General features: G+C 39.9%; 1 protein-coding gene across 1 annotated transcript in view; it reads right to left on the reverse strand.

Moving 5' to 3' along the window:
• Positions 1 to 3140: 3140 nt before the first annotated feature.
• The window catches only part of Mnat1 (MNAT1 component of CDK activating kinase), a 127278-nt gene continuing 112480 nt past the window's right edge, over positions 3141 to 17938 (reverse strand). The window contains exon 8 of the mRNA XM_075947644.1: positions 3141 to 3586. Coding sequence (XP_075803759.1) covers positions 3466 to 3586 — 121 coding nt within the window. The 3' untranslated portion in view covers positions 3141 to 3465. The remainder of the gene's footprint in view (positions 3587 to 17938) is intronic.

The raw sequence follows: 17938 nt of genomic DNA on the forward strand, positions 1-17938 counted from the left end.
TTGAGACTGGTTCATCAGTGTAAGGAAGTCAAGGCAGGAAGTTCAGGTAAGGAGCTGAGCCATCCTCAGGGAGAAGCAGACAGAAATGAATGCCTGTGTACTTGTACTTACCTTGATTTTTCTGCTTAGCTCAGGACCCCTGCCTAGGCAAGGGTGCTGCACGCAGGCCAACCCAATATAGACCAGTCCATCATTGACACTTTAGCCAACCATTATAGTTGATACTGGATGTTCATGGGTTAAGACCAATATTTGACAGAATTAGCCCATTTGAAAAGAGAGTTGTAAAGATAAAATGTGTAGACCCTCATTACAGATGGTTAATAAATGTTAATTTCGATAATGTAAAACAATCAGACCTCCAATTAAAGATGTTTCTGGGTTGCCCTGTCATGATCTTTACCGCCCCCCTCATATGATCCCTTCTCCCTCCCTCTCCTCGACTGGACCCCAGAGCTCAGTCCAGTGTTTGTTCATGGATCTCTGCATGTGCTTCTATCAGTTAATGGACAAAGGTTCTATGATGACAAATTTGGTTAGTCGCCAGTCTACAGGAGGTCAGTTCAGGCACCCTCTCTACCATTGGTAGGAGTCTTAGCTGTCATCCTGTGGATTCCACGGAATTTCCCTAGCACCAGGTTTCTCCCTAACCCCATAACGGTTCCTCTCTCTCTGTTGAGGGAGCTGCGGTGGGCTGCGTTCCCACCCAGCACCGCACGGCTAGCTTTACTCGAAATAATTACACAGAAACTATATTCTTTTAAACACCGCTTGGCCCATTTCTATCTAGCCTCTTCTAGGCTAGCTCTCACACCTGGATTAGCCCATTTCTTATAATCTTTGTAGCACCATGAGGTGCGCTTATCAGGAAAGATTTAGCATGTCTGACCTGGTGACTGGCTGCATCGCGTCTGCCTGGGAGAGAGCTGCATGGCGTCTCTCCTGCGTCTGCTCTGGAGAGGAGAGCTGTTGAGTCTGACCTCACTTCCTCTTCCTCCCAGCGTTCTGTTCTGTTTACTCCACCCACCTAAGGGTGGGCCTATCCAATGGGCCTAGCAGTTTCTTTATTGCTTAGCCAATGAAATCAACAGATTGATATGACACTCCCACATCATCTCTCTATCAAGATATTTCTTTCAGTCAGACAAGGGTGGCACTCTTCTTTAATCCCAGCACTCAGAAGGCAGAGGCAAATGGAGATCTGTGAGCTCAAGGCCAGCCTGGTCTACAGAGTTCCAAGACAGCTAGAGAAACCCTGTCTCTGTCTCGAAAAACAAAACAAACAAACAAACAAACAAAAGATCTTTTATTGTCCCTCTGTGTCCCTCCCACAACTCGACCTCATGTTTTCATCCCCATTCCCTCCCCTCTACCCCCCTTCACCCCAGTTTATCCAGGAGATCTCATCTATTTCCCATTCCTAGGGCGATTCACGCATCCCTCTTAGAGTCCTCCTTGTTACCTAGCTTCTCTGGGGCTGTGGATTGTTATCCTTTGCTTTTTATCTAATATCCACTTATGAGAGAGTACATACTGTGTTCGTCTTTCTGAGTCTGGGTTTCCTCACTAAGGAGGATTTTTTTCTAGTTCCATCCTCTTGCCTGCAAATTTCTTGATGTCATTGTTTTTTTTTCCCAGCTGAGTAATAAATAGTTCATTGTGTAAAAGTATCACATTTTCTTTATCCATTCTTTGATTGAGGGGCATCTAGGTTGTTTCCATGTTCTGGGTATTACAAATTATATTGCTATGAATATAGATAGTTGAGCAAGTATCTTTGTGGTATGTTTGAGCATTCTTTAGATATATATATATATTCAAGTAAGGACTTCTAAGGCAGATGCAAAACAAAGCCTGAAAGCCTTTGAAACATTTATCAGTTAGCTCATTACCTTTAGATACATTAATTTCTGCATCCAAGTGCAGTGAAGTCCTAACCATAGGTTCGTTGTTTCATTTCTTTCATCAGATTTACAGATTGGATTTAAAACCACGAATTCTCAAGTATCAAAAAACGTAATATGAGGGATGATAGGCACACTGAAGAGTGTCAGAACTAGATCTGGATTAAGAACTAACCTGTGACCTTGAAAATCTATGTTCCGTACCCAGGGGTCGATGCCCCAGACTCACACAAGCTTGGGATACTCCGTGACTATCCTATCCACATCCCAACTTGAGGCAAAACCACGGGTACAATGAAAGCCCTTGAGGTTTCGGTGGAAAACTACATCAGCCTACAAATTATACACAGAGAAATCTCACTTCAGTGCTGCCTTTTCCAGTCTCAGCATCTCATCATAAAATGAGCTCATGTTGGTAGTAAAAGGTGCCATTGATGTATTAAATTTTATTAGCTTACTTCTTTGAATTTGCTATGAAAGCGGAGGAATGCTGGGCTCTGGTTTATCATGAGAACTGTACTAGGCTTGCCTCACTTTGCACTGCACAGAGCAGGCGCGGAGTCTCTCACTGCCGAGGGAGCGTCATCATCCCAGGCAGGGCTTCACTCCGCACAGCCTGCTGGGAGGGAATGTGTCCGTTTGTCTAGACCACGAGTAAGAAGATGATGGAGGAAGGTCATTGGTTAAATAAAAAGAAACTGCTTGGCCCTCATTGGTTAGAAGATAGGTGGGAGGAGTAAACAGAACAGAATGCTGGGAGGAAGAGGAAGTGAGCTCAGACTCCACAGCTCTCCTCTTGGGAGCAGACGCCTCAGAGAGACGCCATGCTCCCAGCTCCCAGGCAGACGCACATGATGAAGCTCCGACCCAGGATGGACATAGGCTAGAATCTTCCTGGTAAGCGCACCTAGGGGTGCTACACAGATGATTAGAAATGGGCTAAATTAATATGTGAGAATTAGCCTAGAAGAGGCTAGATAGAAATGGGCCAAGCAGTGATTAAATGAATACAGTTTGTGTGTTGTTATTTCGGGCATAAGCTAGCCGTGCAGGCGGCCGGGTTACTGGGGACTCAGCCCCGCCGCTCATATTACTACAAGAAGACATTAGAAAAAAAAAGGAGAAGTTTTATAGGGAAAATATAGACTTGGATATTAACACTGAATGTTATAATAAAAAAGGCATTTGGAAACATGTTCCAGAAAAACACTCTAAGAAGAGAAAAACCACAAAATGTACCATAAAGTCAAGTTTTATTTAAAAAAAATTTTTATAAGTCTGTCAAACTCCATACATAGGGAAATCATTTATTCCATTCCTGTCTGATGAGAGTCAATGCTTCAATCCGTCTCTGAAGAACAGAAGTAAAAAATAAAGCTCTTCCAGGCATCTATATGCAACACATTCTCAGCTTGGTTCACTGTAGTAAGCACCTGAGCATGGCAGCGAGAGGTGGTGCAGCCTGTGCAGCTGTGTGCGCTGCCGTTTCACAAATTTCTTTACCTCCAACCCTGTTGGTTCGGCTCCAAGATCCAGCTCCCATGAAGGAGAAGACACAGGTTTATCTGGGCTGCCAGAAAAGCCCACTGAATGCATCCTGGAGTGCTCTGTGACAGGCAAGAGAAGACGTGTAGCCCCCCGCAAGGTCCTGTGGAGAGGCAGCTCGGACGTGGTTTAAATACCTAAAAGAAAGCAGAAGTGTGGCACTGACGTGAAAACATAACTCAGTGTCCCTTTACAAAGCACGTGCCAAACTGAGCCTAATTTTAAAAGCAATTCTGAAATTGAAATGTTCAAGCTTTTATAAATGAACCTTTTAAAAGGAGACATGCTAACTGTATATGTGGATCGTCTAACTAGACTCAGCTACAAAGGACAGTGAAGTCGAAGAATAGTTCTGAAGGCTTATAAATTCTGATGAAATATTAAAATGTTCACTGTTTCACAATTTCCACTGCTGATTTGTTTTGTTGGCTGCTGTTTAGGTCCAATGAATGCTGTCCTCCTCGGCATGCTCTTAATAAACACACTATTATGTGGCACTATTATGTTACTAACATCTTCACAAAAGCAGTTTAAAGCAAACCCTTTAATACTGAAAACAAATGGGGCAGGGAAGAGAGCTCACAACAGTTCAGAATCACTTCAGTATCCCAAAAGCATAGTGTCTCCTTCCTTGTAGGAAAAGAAACCTTAGAAATTACATGTGCAAGAAATCTGCAGGTAGGTATAGAAGAACTGAGCAGATTTCAAAAGACAAAATAACAGCGTTTCTTCAGTCTCACAGTCTTTTACCGACGGAGAATTTCTGCCTTCATACAAATAGACAAGGGAGGCCTAAGAAGTTAGACAACCCAACCAGACGAGTGACGTGTCAGCATGGCCATCACACTGAGGGATTTCCAGCCTGGCTTTACCGTCTCTGTAGGAGCCACATCGTCCCTGGAAACAAGGCTGCTTCACCACTCTCGGAAGCACAAGTATGACAAATGAATAAATCAGGAAGCAGGACGTTCTAATGGCCTGGAACCTTTTCTACTCATTTACTCAAACTTCCTGTGTGTCAAGATCTCAATGCATGAGCAACTTCTTATTTCTAACATAAAAACAAATCGTTTTTTTTTTTTGTTTGTGTCTTTATTTTGTAAGCTTGTATGATTGAAATATAGATGGCAACTTAAGGGACCAAATAAAAGAAGCTGTCAAATGAAAAAGGCCAAACTCTTGGAACTGGCTATAACTTATTCACATCGCACAAATCATGGTCTTAACTCAAATCTTTGCTTTTCTGCCAAGGGTGAAAGTCAAAGGAGAAATAAATAAATGTTTATTGAGCAACAATCTAAAACTATTTGGGTAGTATATTTATGGCATACCAAGCTATCTGTAAATCTATCCCAAGCTTATTTATGTTATATAGAACACGAATTGGATATTCTATATAATATAAATATCATATACAACTATAGTATCTTATGAAATGTATATAAGTGAAAAATGTAAAGGATAAAATAAAATATTATGTCATCACATACACCTCCAAGGATGCGTCCTTCTTCAGGAACTAACATCATTAAGTATCACTAATGAATCCCAGGTAGAGGCCAAGGTCTCACAGGAATTAAACAGGAATCATTAAATCTATCACATGACTACAAAGTTATTTTATTAGTGCCCTCCCAAAGCACAATAAAATGCTAGCAGTTAAGATTCTGATGAATAAGGCTAGGTTAATCCCAGCACCCAGGAGGCAGAGGCAGGTGGATCTCTGAGTTCAAGGCCAGTCAGGGGTGCAAAGTGAAACCCTGCCACAAAAGCCCAAAATTAACAAAGAAGAAACCAAAAAGGGATTCCTATCAATAAAGAAACAAAATAAGTGATGAGTTACCTCAGAAAGTAACTGGAAACTCGACGATAGTCACACAAATAAGTAATACTTTTATAGTTAAAATTGAATCTAAATACCCTATTCTGACCATGTGATGGCACCTTACTCTCCTCAGATCCTCAAAGGGAAGGATTTAGCTCACACCCAGCACAGCACAAGCTCCACGGTATTTGCCGACAGTCAGAGAACAACTATCACAAGTGGAATTGGTTTTCACAGTTGTAATACAAAGCAATGTGCAGCTAACTTGATTCATTGCACTTGGCTTGGCTGGCTTCTGGGAAAGTTGAGTCACACTGTTCCTGGCTTGGCAAGTCCAGTATAAACCTGCAGTGTGCATTCAGCTTTTTATATGCTATGCCGAGAGACCTGAAGCAGCTGCACTGCTGGCAGGCAGACACAGGTCCAGGAAAATACCTAAAACAGTTGCATCTTCTAATTTACGACTGCGCACTGTTTCCATAAAGAGTATATAAAACAGTTCAGCTTTTATAAGGAAAATGTAATAAACAGTCATACTCATTGAGGCCATAAATGCATTTTTTAAAAGTTTATCTAAAATGATTAATTAGTGTTTGAAAATGGTACTTCTTGAATACAGTCATAATCCAAAGCAATGAGCAAATATTGTTAAATTTGAGTTATTAATGGTGAGTTATATGACTCTCACTGCCAAAATAAGTCAATTAAAATTTCTCTGCACAGCACTGAAGAAAATACATTTCCCTTCTCCAATCACTTAAACATGTCTGGGACTAAGGTCTGTAAGAGTCCTCCCTATTTATATTACTCTTTTTGATCTCAAGGGCTATACAAAATTTTTTTACTGTTAAATGGTTCAAAAATATTTTAACCAAGGCAACCTGTATTGATTCCATTTAAAAATACAGTTTGTTCTTACTACTTAGTTGTAGGGTTTTGTTCTGAGGTGTTTTAATTCACTGTTTAAACTAAACCCTTTAATTATTGTGGTATGCCAGAGTATTTTAAAGATCTGCCACACTGAAACTAGAGATCAAGAATTTAGTGTTTGCCTACTTTTCTACTGTTCTCCATACCTATATTTATCCTCTGTAATCATTAAAAAGACATTACTTGGGGGCTACAGCAGAGGTCAGCATCATTTTATGTATAATTTATGTAACAAAACGAGGAAAGTATCTTAGGCAAATTCATTTCCAGAAGTCAAGCTTTGGGGCCTGGACACGACAGCTCTATTTAGCCAACACTAAGATAGTAGTTCTTTTTTTCATGATGTATAAATCTTCTAAGTAGAAACCAGTATGGGGTTGCTTATTTTGGTAGTATACCATTGGTTTTACTGAAAACAGACCAAATTCAGATTTTAAAAAAAAATCACTATTTTCTTAATAAAACCTAACAGTGTGCTTTCAAAAATGTGTATGAAGTAATTCTTATACACAGGACACTTTGAACTTTAATTTATGTTCTGCCTAAAGTTGCCTTCCTTTGCACTATGCGTCAAAGTCAGTAGCGGACTCTGAAGCTGGAGGAAGAAGGAAGAGTGGACCTTAGAGAAGAGGAGGCTTGGACATTAGACTTCGATAGTATCATCATTCTTCTCATTTTTAGCAGGTTCACTCCCCAGTAGGTGGGATAACTTACACTATGCTTCGGAAAGACTTTATTCCTCAGGTCCTGACACACAGACTGGCTCTGGACTGGCCTTGCTATTTCCTTCCCCTTATAAGCGCTGCACTGACCACTGGGTAGACAGCTTGTACTCAACTCCTTGGTGATGCTCAAACCACACTCTCAGGAAGGGACAGCACATGGAGGGAATCAACACCAACACAAGCATCAGTCAGAGCCTCTTCATGACAACCCCTGGGACATGCCAGCTCCAAATAATCTATCAGTTTTAGAGTGGAAACGGAAATGAGCTCACACTGGCTGCTTCTCTTCTGAATTACCAGCCCCGTGAAGAATTACACTGGGCACTGGTTCAAGGTAAGACAGGTGTGAAGCCTACAGAATGGAACCTGCTTTTCAAAAACAGGGTGAATATTCTTCAGGCTTTGTGTTTTGAGACACAACTTCCTACATTCCTAGGGCTGGCCCCAAATGACTGAGCTCAAGTGACCCCCCCCTCCCCGTCTACAGGCTCACTATGCCAAGCTGCAGGGAATCCATTTAAAGTTTGTGTTTAATGCCATTGTGAACCAAGCAGACCTGCCCCATACAGTTTTGTGTTCCAGATGTCAGGATTAAGAGCTCTTAGAAGTATAAGGATTTCATCCCATGGTCTAGGATGTGACTTGGTATCGGGGACCCATATTTGGGGCAACATCTACTGGGGTTGGCATGTTCCAGGGTAGGGGTATGTGTATTAGAAAAACCAGGCAGACAGAACAGAGCTACAAAAGAAATACAGAGGCACAGGATAAAACTGGGAGCGCAAACCAGTGAATACCAAATTTGTCCGCATTTATTTTCCATATGTTTATGTACCCCAATCCAAAAAGAGGGGGAGATGGCAAAAGACTACTTTGACATGATAAAAATACCTGAAGCATCTTGAGTTAAGTATTCTGTCTATTTAGACAGGGCATGCAGTGACCACACCTTAGGACAAGTATCCTGAAAGCATCCACTCCCTGGGTCAAACCTCCTGAAGGAGCAGGAATAGACTTGAATTCTCTGATCTTAGGTCAAGGTGGACAGATCCACCTCTGTGGGCCATCTTAATACCAGGTAACCACACCCCAGGTCAATCTTGTTAACAGCCACACATTTAGTCAATAGCCTTGGAGGAGCAAGAACAGGCCCAAACTCTCTGACCTCTAGTCAAGGTGAAACAGACCCACTTCTGTGAGCTCCCACAGTTTGGGGGTAGAAGTCGTGGCTAACACGTTTCAAGGTCCTGTATCAATCCCATGCACTGTACCACCCTCCCATATTTAGCCATGACTACACAATATTTTTGTTGAGCCAGGGAGATAACTCTGTCAGTAAAGTGCTTGCTATGCAAGCTGAGGACCTGAGTTCAATTCCTGACACATATACAAAGGCAGGTGTGGTGGCCCATACTTATAATCCCTGTGCAAGGGAGGTACAGACAGGAGAATCATGGAGCTCACTGGCCAGCCAGCCTGGCTTAATTGGTAAACCAGGTCAATGTGAGACCTCAAAGGAGGTGGATGACATTCCTGCAGATAACACACTAGCCTTTACATGTATATATGCAGGAGCACCTACACCCACATACATGCATACAACACATTCACAAAAACATAATTATAAAAACCCCGAGCAATAGAATACTCAGACAACTATTGCTAAAATAAGCCATTCTAAAAACTAAATCAGCCTAATCACAATGGTAAAATAACAATGAATTGATAATTGTATAAGCTAAGGTAAATGTCGGGATGGTTCTATGATTCAGATACTGATCATAATTCTGCAAGTAGTTTGATTAAAAAAACACATGGCTTCATAAACTCCAAGACAAATATATGTACACATAAATATACACACACATATATGTATACACACATATATGTATACACATGTGTATATATACACACAAATACACGCATACATACATACATATGCATACATACATACATGGAAATGACTTCCGTGGATATGCATTGCATTACTCTATCATTGGTCTAGCCAGTGGATGAGGATGCAAGGTGAATAAGTTAAATAGTAAGCTGTTTCCCATTTAAACCAACATACTCAGGAACAAAGAGACCAAATATGCCAGATGTTTAGGGCATCTGAACAGCAAGGCTTAGGTTTGGAAATTAAAGACTGTATGATATCCACATATACGCTAGGATTTACAGAGTCTGACTTCTGCTGAAGTACACTACCGTGAGTCTCTTCTGACAGTACTAACAGTAGTCCATACAGGATGAGAAAGGCCCAGTGTGGCGCTGCACACCTGTAATCCCAGCATTTGGGAAGCTAAGAGCCACCCGCTTCCATGCCTCCCCACCATGATGAATGGTGACCCTTGGGAACCATAAGCCATAAACTCATGGTGTTTATCACAGCAGCAGAAAAGTCATCAATACGGGCACTATAAAATAAACTTGATACAGTCAGGAATATACACAATAGCCACCAGACAAAATGATTTTTGATAAATATTGAAAATATTTTACAAAATCAGAAGGCATTTATTTCAAAAACAGATTGTTACATGTTTGGCTAATTTTAGTACAAGAACTCCAACTTGAAACTGTAAACAGAACAACACTCCATACCTAAGATACATAAAACTCTCTATCATATAAATAAAACTTTCTGTCATGAGTTCCACACCAGCTTGGGCTGCACAGTGAATCCCAGCTATTCTGGGATCCATCTCAAAAACAGAACTAACCAAAACAACAAAACTAGGTATAAACACCAAACGAAGACGGTCAAGATCTGAAATAAGCTACGCAGCTGACAGTGAAATGTATGTAGGTTAAGAGGAAGCAGAAGCGGTCAGGATGGAAGTAAGGTAGTGACTTAACCTTTGAGATGAGTGTGCGAAGGAAGCACCCGGCAGGCCTTGGAACATGGGACAGATGCAGGCTGGCACTATGTAGCAAAGCTTTATCATAAAGCCAGATATAGCCTTCCTTATATAATGTACATTATCAATTATTGTGTAATCTTTTACTCTACCTAATTAATAAATAAAACTATCATATGTTTATATATAAATATATGCACAGATAGATAATACATGTATCTATATGTATGCAAATACACATATATGAAATTATATGTGTGTGTATGTATATATGAATCTTGGGTCGCAGCTTCCCAAATGCTGGGATTACAGGCGAGCAGCACCACACTTGGCCTTTCTCATCAGACTACTGCTAGTAGTGTCAGGACTGACTCACGTGACGCACATTGCAGTTCACTCTGGACAAAGGTCTATATGATTCTCATGAAAGTGACACTAATTGGTTCCAGGCTCCATAAGAATTGGCTCCAAATTCCTCAGCATTCTATACTTGACTCCAGTTCACATTTCCAGGCATATCTCCCATTAATCATCTCCATTACGCTGAAGTAAAGCCAAAGTCAATTAGGAAGTTTTCTGTTACTCTCCATAAAAGCCTCCTAACTTCCCCTTCTACACCCTGCTCATGACATCTCCCTGTCTTGGAATACTTAGAGAGTGACTTTACTAGAACATCATCACAGTTCAAGGGTCAGCCACTCAGCTCTGAACAAGAGGCCCACAGAGAAATGTTCATAATAAGAACAAGTAAAGTAATCTTTAAAACTTGTTTTGAATTATGTGCATGGGGCTATGCACATGAGTTCAGTGCCCACAGATGCCAGAAGAGGGCATTTATCCTGGAGCTGGAATTAAGGGTGGTTGTGAGCCACCATTAATGGGTGCAGTGAACTGAACTCTGGTTCTCTGCAATAGCAATACAAAAATTTAACTATCTCTCCAGTTCCCAAATAAAATAATCTTAAAAGAAATCTTTCAGTTACCAGAAATTACAGTAGAAGTCAAAATAAGGGCAATTAACTTGTAGCTGAGGTCTGGCTTTCTAAATATTATGAACCACATTTGCTCTTCCCAGGGAGAAAGACAGGCCTCAGGCCTGTCAGAGGGAAGACACTGGACTGGACTTGGCTCTCAGCACATAACCTGTCTCTATAAACTCTTGCCTGATCTGTGAAGCCATTTATAGAAAATACACACTCACCAGCCCAGAGGCAGTCCCAAGAAGCTTGTAATAGAGCTTATGGTTCACCAGGGGCAGGAGTGAAAACAACAAGTGAGGCCGCTTTACCTCCAAGAACCAAGAAGAACTGGTCCAGATTCAGTAAAGCACATAGAATTCTGGCAGAAGCAAATGTGAGTGTCTAGATGCTTAGCCTTAAAGTCAAAAGAGATGAAGAAACAGACATCATAAAGCATGAAAAATAGATATTAAAAAAATCAATATAAAGTCTTTACTAAAAAAACAACAAGCAACTCAAATGACAAGTCAGTGAGATGCCAGCAACCACAGGGAAGCAAAATGTGAGGTAACAAACTCAAACTCTGTGGTAAAATATAGAATAATAGAATTGGGTTAATTAAGTTGTAAGAGCTAGTTAATAATAAGCCTCAGTTAATTGGTCAAACATTTGTAATTAATATTAAGCCTCAGAGTGGGAACTGGTGGGTGGGAGAGAAGCCTCTAATTACATAGAGAGCCTAAAAAAATTATATCCAACAGATCAAACCTAAAAAAAATACATCCAGTGATATTTTGGGCTGAAAAGAAGAATGAACATTGCCAAGAGATTGTGGATAGAAAAACAGAACTGTAAGTACTAAAACCAAAGTACCACCGAGAACACAAACAACACCAAAATTCAACGCAATGCCTGTAACCAACATATACCTTTTAATAATAACATTAAATATTAATAGTATCAATTCTCCAATCAAAAGACACAGGTTGGCTGAATGAATTAAGAAACAAACTCCATCTATCTGTTGTCCACAGGAAATACAGTTTTAAAGACAGGCTCTATCTTTGAGTATACGGATGGACAAAAGTGTCTCAATCAAACAAAAGGAACCAGAAAGCAAGCAGGTATTGCTAACATAATAGCTAACAAAATGGATTTCAGATTAAAATTCACCAAAAGAGATACACAAGGACACTTTATTCTAATAAAGAGAACAATTAATCAAAAAGAATTACTATCCTAAACATATATTTACCAAACTCTGGTACACAAAATTTCATAAAAAGTATACTTGGGGAATTAAGAACACAGACTAATGTAAACCCACTAATAGTAGGTGATTTCAATACCTTACTTTTATGGTTTATTTAACTTTATTTTATATGCATTGGTGTGAAGGTGTCAGGTCCCCTGCAACTGGATCTTCAGACAGTTGTGAGCTGCCATGTGGGTGCTGGGAATTGAACCTGGGTCCTCTGGAAGAGCAGCCAGTGCTCTTAACCACTGAGCCATCACTCTAGCCCCCTACTTTCTCTAAAAGGTTATCTGAGCAAAAGATAAACAGAGAAACTTCAGAATTAAGTGACATCATTTATTAAATGAACTTATCCTGGAGATGGAGGAATGTTCAACATACTCAAGTCAATAAATGTAATAAACCACATAAATGGATTTAAAGACAAAAAAATCACATGATCATCTCAATAGATGCTGAAAACATCTTTGACAAAATCCAACGTATCTTCATTAAATTCTAGAAAGAGTAGGACTAGAGGGAACATACATCAACATAATACAATCTGTGTATATAAGAAACCCACAATCAACATCATCCTAAATGCAGAGAAGTTGAAGCAATCCCACTGAAGTCAAGAAAATGACTATCCTACTACTTTTCAATATTGCACTTGAAGTACCACTTAGAACAATAAGGCAAGAGAAGGAAATAAAAGGGATACAAATGAGAAATGAAACCGAACTTCCCCAATTGTAGAAGATATATGTAAGAGATTCCAAAAATTAGATCAGAAAATTTCTAGAAATGGTCAACAGGATAGAGAATCAACTTGCAAAAATCAATAGTTTTCTACACATCAACAACAAACATACAGAGGAGATCAAAGACACACCCCCATTCAAAGAAAACAAAGGAGAAAAACTGACCAAGGAGATGAAAGACTTCCTTCTACAAAGAAAACTTTAAATCTCTGAAAAAAAGAGAAGAAAACTAGAAAATAGAAAGACAGCCCATGCTCATGGATTGGTAGAGTTAACATTGTGAGAATGACCATTCTATCATAAGTCATTTACAGATTCACTACAATACCAATAAAACCCTCATTCTCATTCTTCACAGAAATGAGGAAAAAACTATCCTAAAACTCAAGTGAAATTACAAAAGATGCAAGATAGCCAAACAATCATGAGTAAAAAGAGCAAAGCTGGAATGATTAACATTCAAGATCCCAAGATATACTACAGAGCTTTAGTAATAAAAAACATGATACTAGCTCAAAAAGAGATGTGAGGACCAGTGGAACAGAACCAAAGACACAAACGCGAGTATATGTAGCTTCGGCCCTTTATTATAGGACAATGATGCCAAAAATGTAACTAGAGGTAAAAGAAGACCATAAATTACCACAAAATTTTATAATTAAAAAGTCAATAGTGGCCATGCCTTTAATCCCAACACTTGGGAGGCAGAAGCAGGCTGATCTCTCTAAATTCAAGGCCAGCCTGGTCTACATACTGTGTTCTAGGACAGCCAGGGACACATAAAGAAATTCTGTCTCAAAAACACCCCCAACAAAGGGGGAAAAGAAATAAAGAAAGGAAGGGAAAACAAATAAGTAAGAAGGAAGGGAGAAGGAGGGAGCGAGGGAGCGAGGGAGCGAGGGAGGGAGGGAGGGAGGGAGGGAGGAAGGAAGGAAGGAAGGAAGGAAGGAAGGAAGGAAGGAAGGAAGGAAGGAAGGAAGGAAGGAAGGAAAGAAAAAGCTCTGGGCAGTGGTGATGCACACCTTTAATCCCAGCACTTGGGAGGCAGAGGCAGGCGGATCTCTGTGAGTTCGAGGCCAGCCTGGTCTACAAGAGCTAGTTCTGGGACAGGTTCCAAAGTTACAGAGAAACTGTCTCAAAAATAAAAAAAGTAAATAACAAGGAAAAACAAAAAGAAAGTCAGTTAGCAAAAACATATTCTAAGCAACAAAAATTATACTGCTGGATGAAACAGAAATAAAGAAGTGGAGATGAAAAAGGCCTTCTTTTAATAGTCTGACAATGAATAAAGGAGCAAAGGCAACAGAGAAAGACCTCAGGTTGGTGAAGTCAGCATGCTGTTTCCAAATGGAAGTCTGAATGTTGTAGAGGGAAGGCTCTACCAGAACAGAGAGATGGGGACTAACTGGATGCTGCAATATCCCTAGTTAAATAATAAGAGCCATGGAAGACAAGTGGTGACAACTGTTTGCATTCAGTGCCGGGCATATTGTCTCCAAAAACAGACAAAATGAGTTAACAGTGGCACATTTGATCTTGATTCATAAAGAAAAAGAAAGATGGTTGCTTATAGAATTTTAGAATGGACCCTTTCCCAATGACCTATGCCTTTCCTGTGGTCATAGGAAAAGGACCAACTTACTTAGACTCAGGTATGGACACACACCGTACTGTTTCCCACAAGGAATCTATTTTATACTTGAATTTATTCCAAATAAAATAAGCAAAATACACATTACATGGATCTACATAGAAAAGAGAAAAAGGCAAGATTTCCTGAGTAAATTGGGAGTGTGGGGGTCACAGGAGAAGGTAGAAGGGGAAGGGAGAGGAGAAAATGCATAGCTCAATAAAAACAATAAATAAATTTTAAAAAGAGATTTTTATGTCAAGTCCATACTCTCCCTAACCGATCCTCTGTTCCTCTACCACTGTAAAATTTCTTAGCATACATCATAGACTGGATAGATGAACCACATCCGGTACAGTGGTTCATGCCTACAATCCCAGCTCTTGCGAGGCTGAGTCAGGAGGATCAGGAGTTTAAAATAGCCTGGATTACACAGAGAGTCACAGGCCAGTCTGGGAAAGATGGCATTGTGTCTTCAAAACCCGAGAAGTCAGGGGAGTCCTGCATTCTCAAGAAAACCATTCTAAACAGAGGAAGGAGCCGCGGGCTGGGAAACACTCCTAAGGCACCGAGGCTATAGGGAGAGCACTCGAGCCTGCACAACGGCCTGAGGCCTTCTTAGCAGCTCTGAAGCTGACCCACGTCTCCACATCAGCTAATTGCACCGACTGAATTTTTCATTAGCTGACCATTTACTTATTTTATTGGCTTTGGGAAATTGCTACAATCATATTTACAGTAAGAATTTTCTGTGCGTTTATTTCTTCAGAGTGAACAGAGGTTTAAATCTCTTTAGAAGTTATGTTTACAAGAAAACTCCCTGGAGGCATCATTATTCATTTTTTCTATGAAATGATATAAAGTCATTTTCAGAACTAGTCAGAAAACCAGAGATAATTTCACATAAAAAACCATGAGTAGAAATGGAAATTTAAGTGCTTGTTTACCAGGATTTTTTAGACTCATAGAATTTTATTGGTACAAACCAATGTATCCTGCAAACTATAAAATGATATACATATTCACTGATTTAACCAAGCATCTTAGATCTAGCTAAATAAGATATTATACCTGTCCCCTTTAGTAATTTAGAACAGTTTGACATGTCCTAGTCAACGATTCTTGTTCACTGAAACAGCATACTGCTGTCTATTGCATTCTTTTCTACATGTATTTCAGTTTAGGAACTGAACGACAGAATCACAGGAAAATCACCAGTTTAAACCTGAAAATGCAAATCTACTGAAAACATTATAATAGACCACTATGCATATTATTATTTCTACAACTATACTTGGGCCATTAAAGAAAAGAATATAACAAATGCGGTCAGGAAGATGGCCCAGTGAGGAAAGATGCCTGGCACTAAGCCTGATGATCTGACTAAAAGCACTGGAATCCAAGTGGTACAGAGAAAGGACCAACTCCCAAAAGTTGTCCTCCGACCACACATACAGTGAGTGTATCATGGACACACAGTGCACATGTGTAAGCGCATACACTCACACATACTATGTGCATGGCACATGCATACACTAAACAGATGTAAAAATGTTAAATATAATCTAAGACATGAAATAAGAACATGGGTTTTGGCCTGGAAGATGGTTCAGAGTGTACAGGCACTAGCTGTACAAGCCTGATGATGTCAGAGTCCCAGAACCCACATAAAATGTCAGTTGCAGGGCCTGGTGTCAAGATGCATGCCTTTGATCTCATCACTCAGCAGGCAGAGGCAGGCAGATCTGTTCAAAGACAGCTTGGTCTACACACCAAATTCTACGTTACCCAAGGCTACATAATGATATCCTTTCCATGTCTGTGATCCCAGCACTGATAGCAAATGCAGGTGGAGACAGAAGAACCACCCAGATGTACACTTAAGTAGCACAGCATCAGGAAGAACAAAAGGGACTCTGTCTCAACAAGGCGAAAGGTGACCTGAACAGGTGTGCCATGCCATGGGCACATCCATGATTCTTCTTAAATGAATGTATGCAGGCAACAATAAACAAATGTGTATTAAGGGCATGATTTTTAAAATCCTAATCTCTGAAATCTAATACATTAAAACTGGTTTGGGATAGTCATGTAAGAAGACAGTTGACAAAGTATGTCTGTGAAACAATTTCATATTTCTAAAAATAGTAATGTTTGAAACGATCAGGACAGTGAAGTGTTGATGATTAGAATGTAGCAGCAATTACATGTTTCAGCACTGCCAGGATAGACATAGTGATGGCACACTAGGTAGGGCTTAACAGGAATGGAGGGATATATTTTTTCTGTATAGTAGTTCATATTTTTAATTTGCAATGTAAGGAAACTTAAATTACAAGAGCAACGATATACTGTAATAGAAAATAATTATAGATGAATATGACTAAACCCCATCTCTCTATTACCACTGTATTTTCCAATAAAAGAAAAATACTTTCAGACAGCTGATAGGATATTTTTTAGTCTTGTAGCAAGAATAGGGAAATTTATGTATGTATAAAGATAACAGAAGCGTGATTTCCTAAGAAAGAAAAGAAACTTTCAAATAAATGTATGTTTTAATATTCTAGGTAGAGAAAGTTCAGGCCTACACTTGGCAATGTTAACTGCAAACGGCTGGGAGATGTGTAATGACGTCACTTTCCCCTGGTGTGCTCTCACCGCATTCTTTGCTCAGGGCAGTCATTTTAGATGGCAAGGAATCCCCCAAAACATTCACGTTTTGCTATGATCACAACCGCTGTAAACTCTGTGGACTAGAGAGAACAGATCCAGAAAACTCTCAGTTCATCTCATTGCTACTTTCTGGCTCTTGGTGACTCACTAGCATTTAATTGACAAACAGATACAAGGCATTGACAAGGTATAGGGAAAGATTAGATTATTAGGTTAGCCCTACAAAATATTTCATGTTCTTGTTTGATAAGAATCCAGGAGTAAATGAAAGGAGTAAAGGAAAATACTTCCAATTACAAAGAGTTAGTCAAAGCTCAAAGATTTCCTCAAGACACTGTCACCTCTGATGACAGGAAGAGGCTAACAGACACCCGAGCCAAGTATCCATAACATAATTATAGAATTATGGTCATAGAACATGAATGCAAGATTACAAAGGCGAATAAATGAGGGACCAGAGAGATAACACAGAGGAAAGGCATTTGCCACCAAGCCTAAGGACCCAACATCAGTTTCTGGACCACAGAGGGAGGAGAGAGCTGACTCCCACTCATGATCTTCCAACCTCCATAGGGTGTTGCTGTGGCATGTGTGTGATGCACATATACCTGTGCACACATACGTATGGTCATAACAGATAAATGTTTTAAACTTTTAAGTGAATAAAAAAGGGAGATTGAGAGTAGCTAACAAATAGGCATAAAGTTTTAGCTAAGCAAAACAAATGAGTTCAATAGATCTGACACAGAACCAGACCTATAGCATTGCTTCAGTTGCTCCTAAACCACCATCAAACAAGTGACCGCATGCCAAGTAGCCTTACCAAAATAAAATAAAACCATTTAAAGTGAGGCTAGCATCTCAGAAGAATGGTGGAAGTGGCTC

The sequence above is a fragment of the Microtus pennsylvanicus genome, chromosome 14, assembly GCF_037038515.1.
Source record: "Microtus pennsylvanicus isolate mMicPen1 chromosome 14, mMicPen1.hap1, whole genome shotgun sequence".
Taxonomy (NCBI): domain Eukaryota; kingdom Metazoa; phylum Chordata; class Mammalia; order Rodentia; family Cricetidae; genus Microtus; species Microtus pennsylvanicus.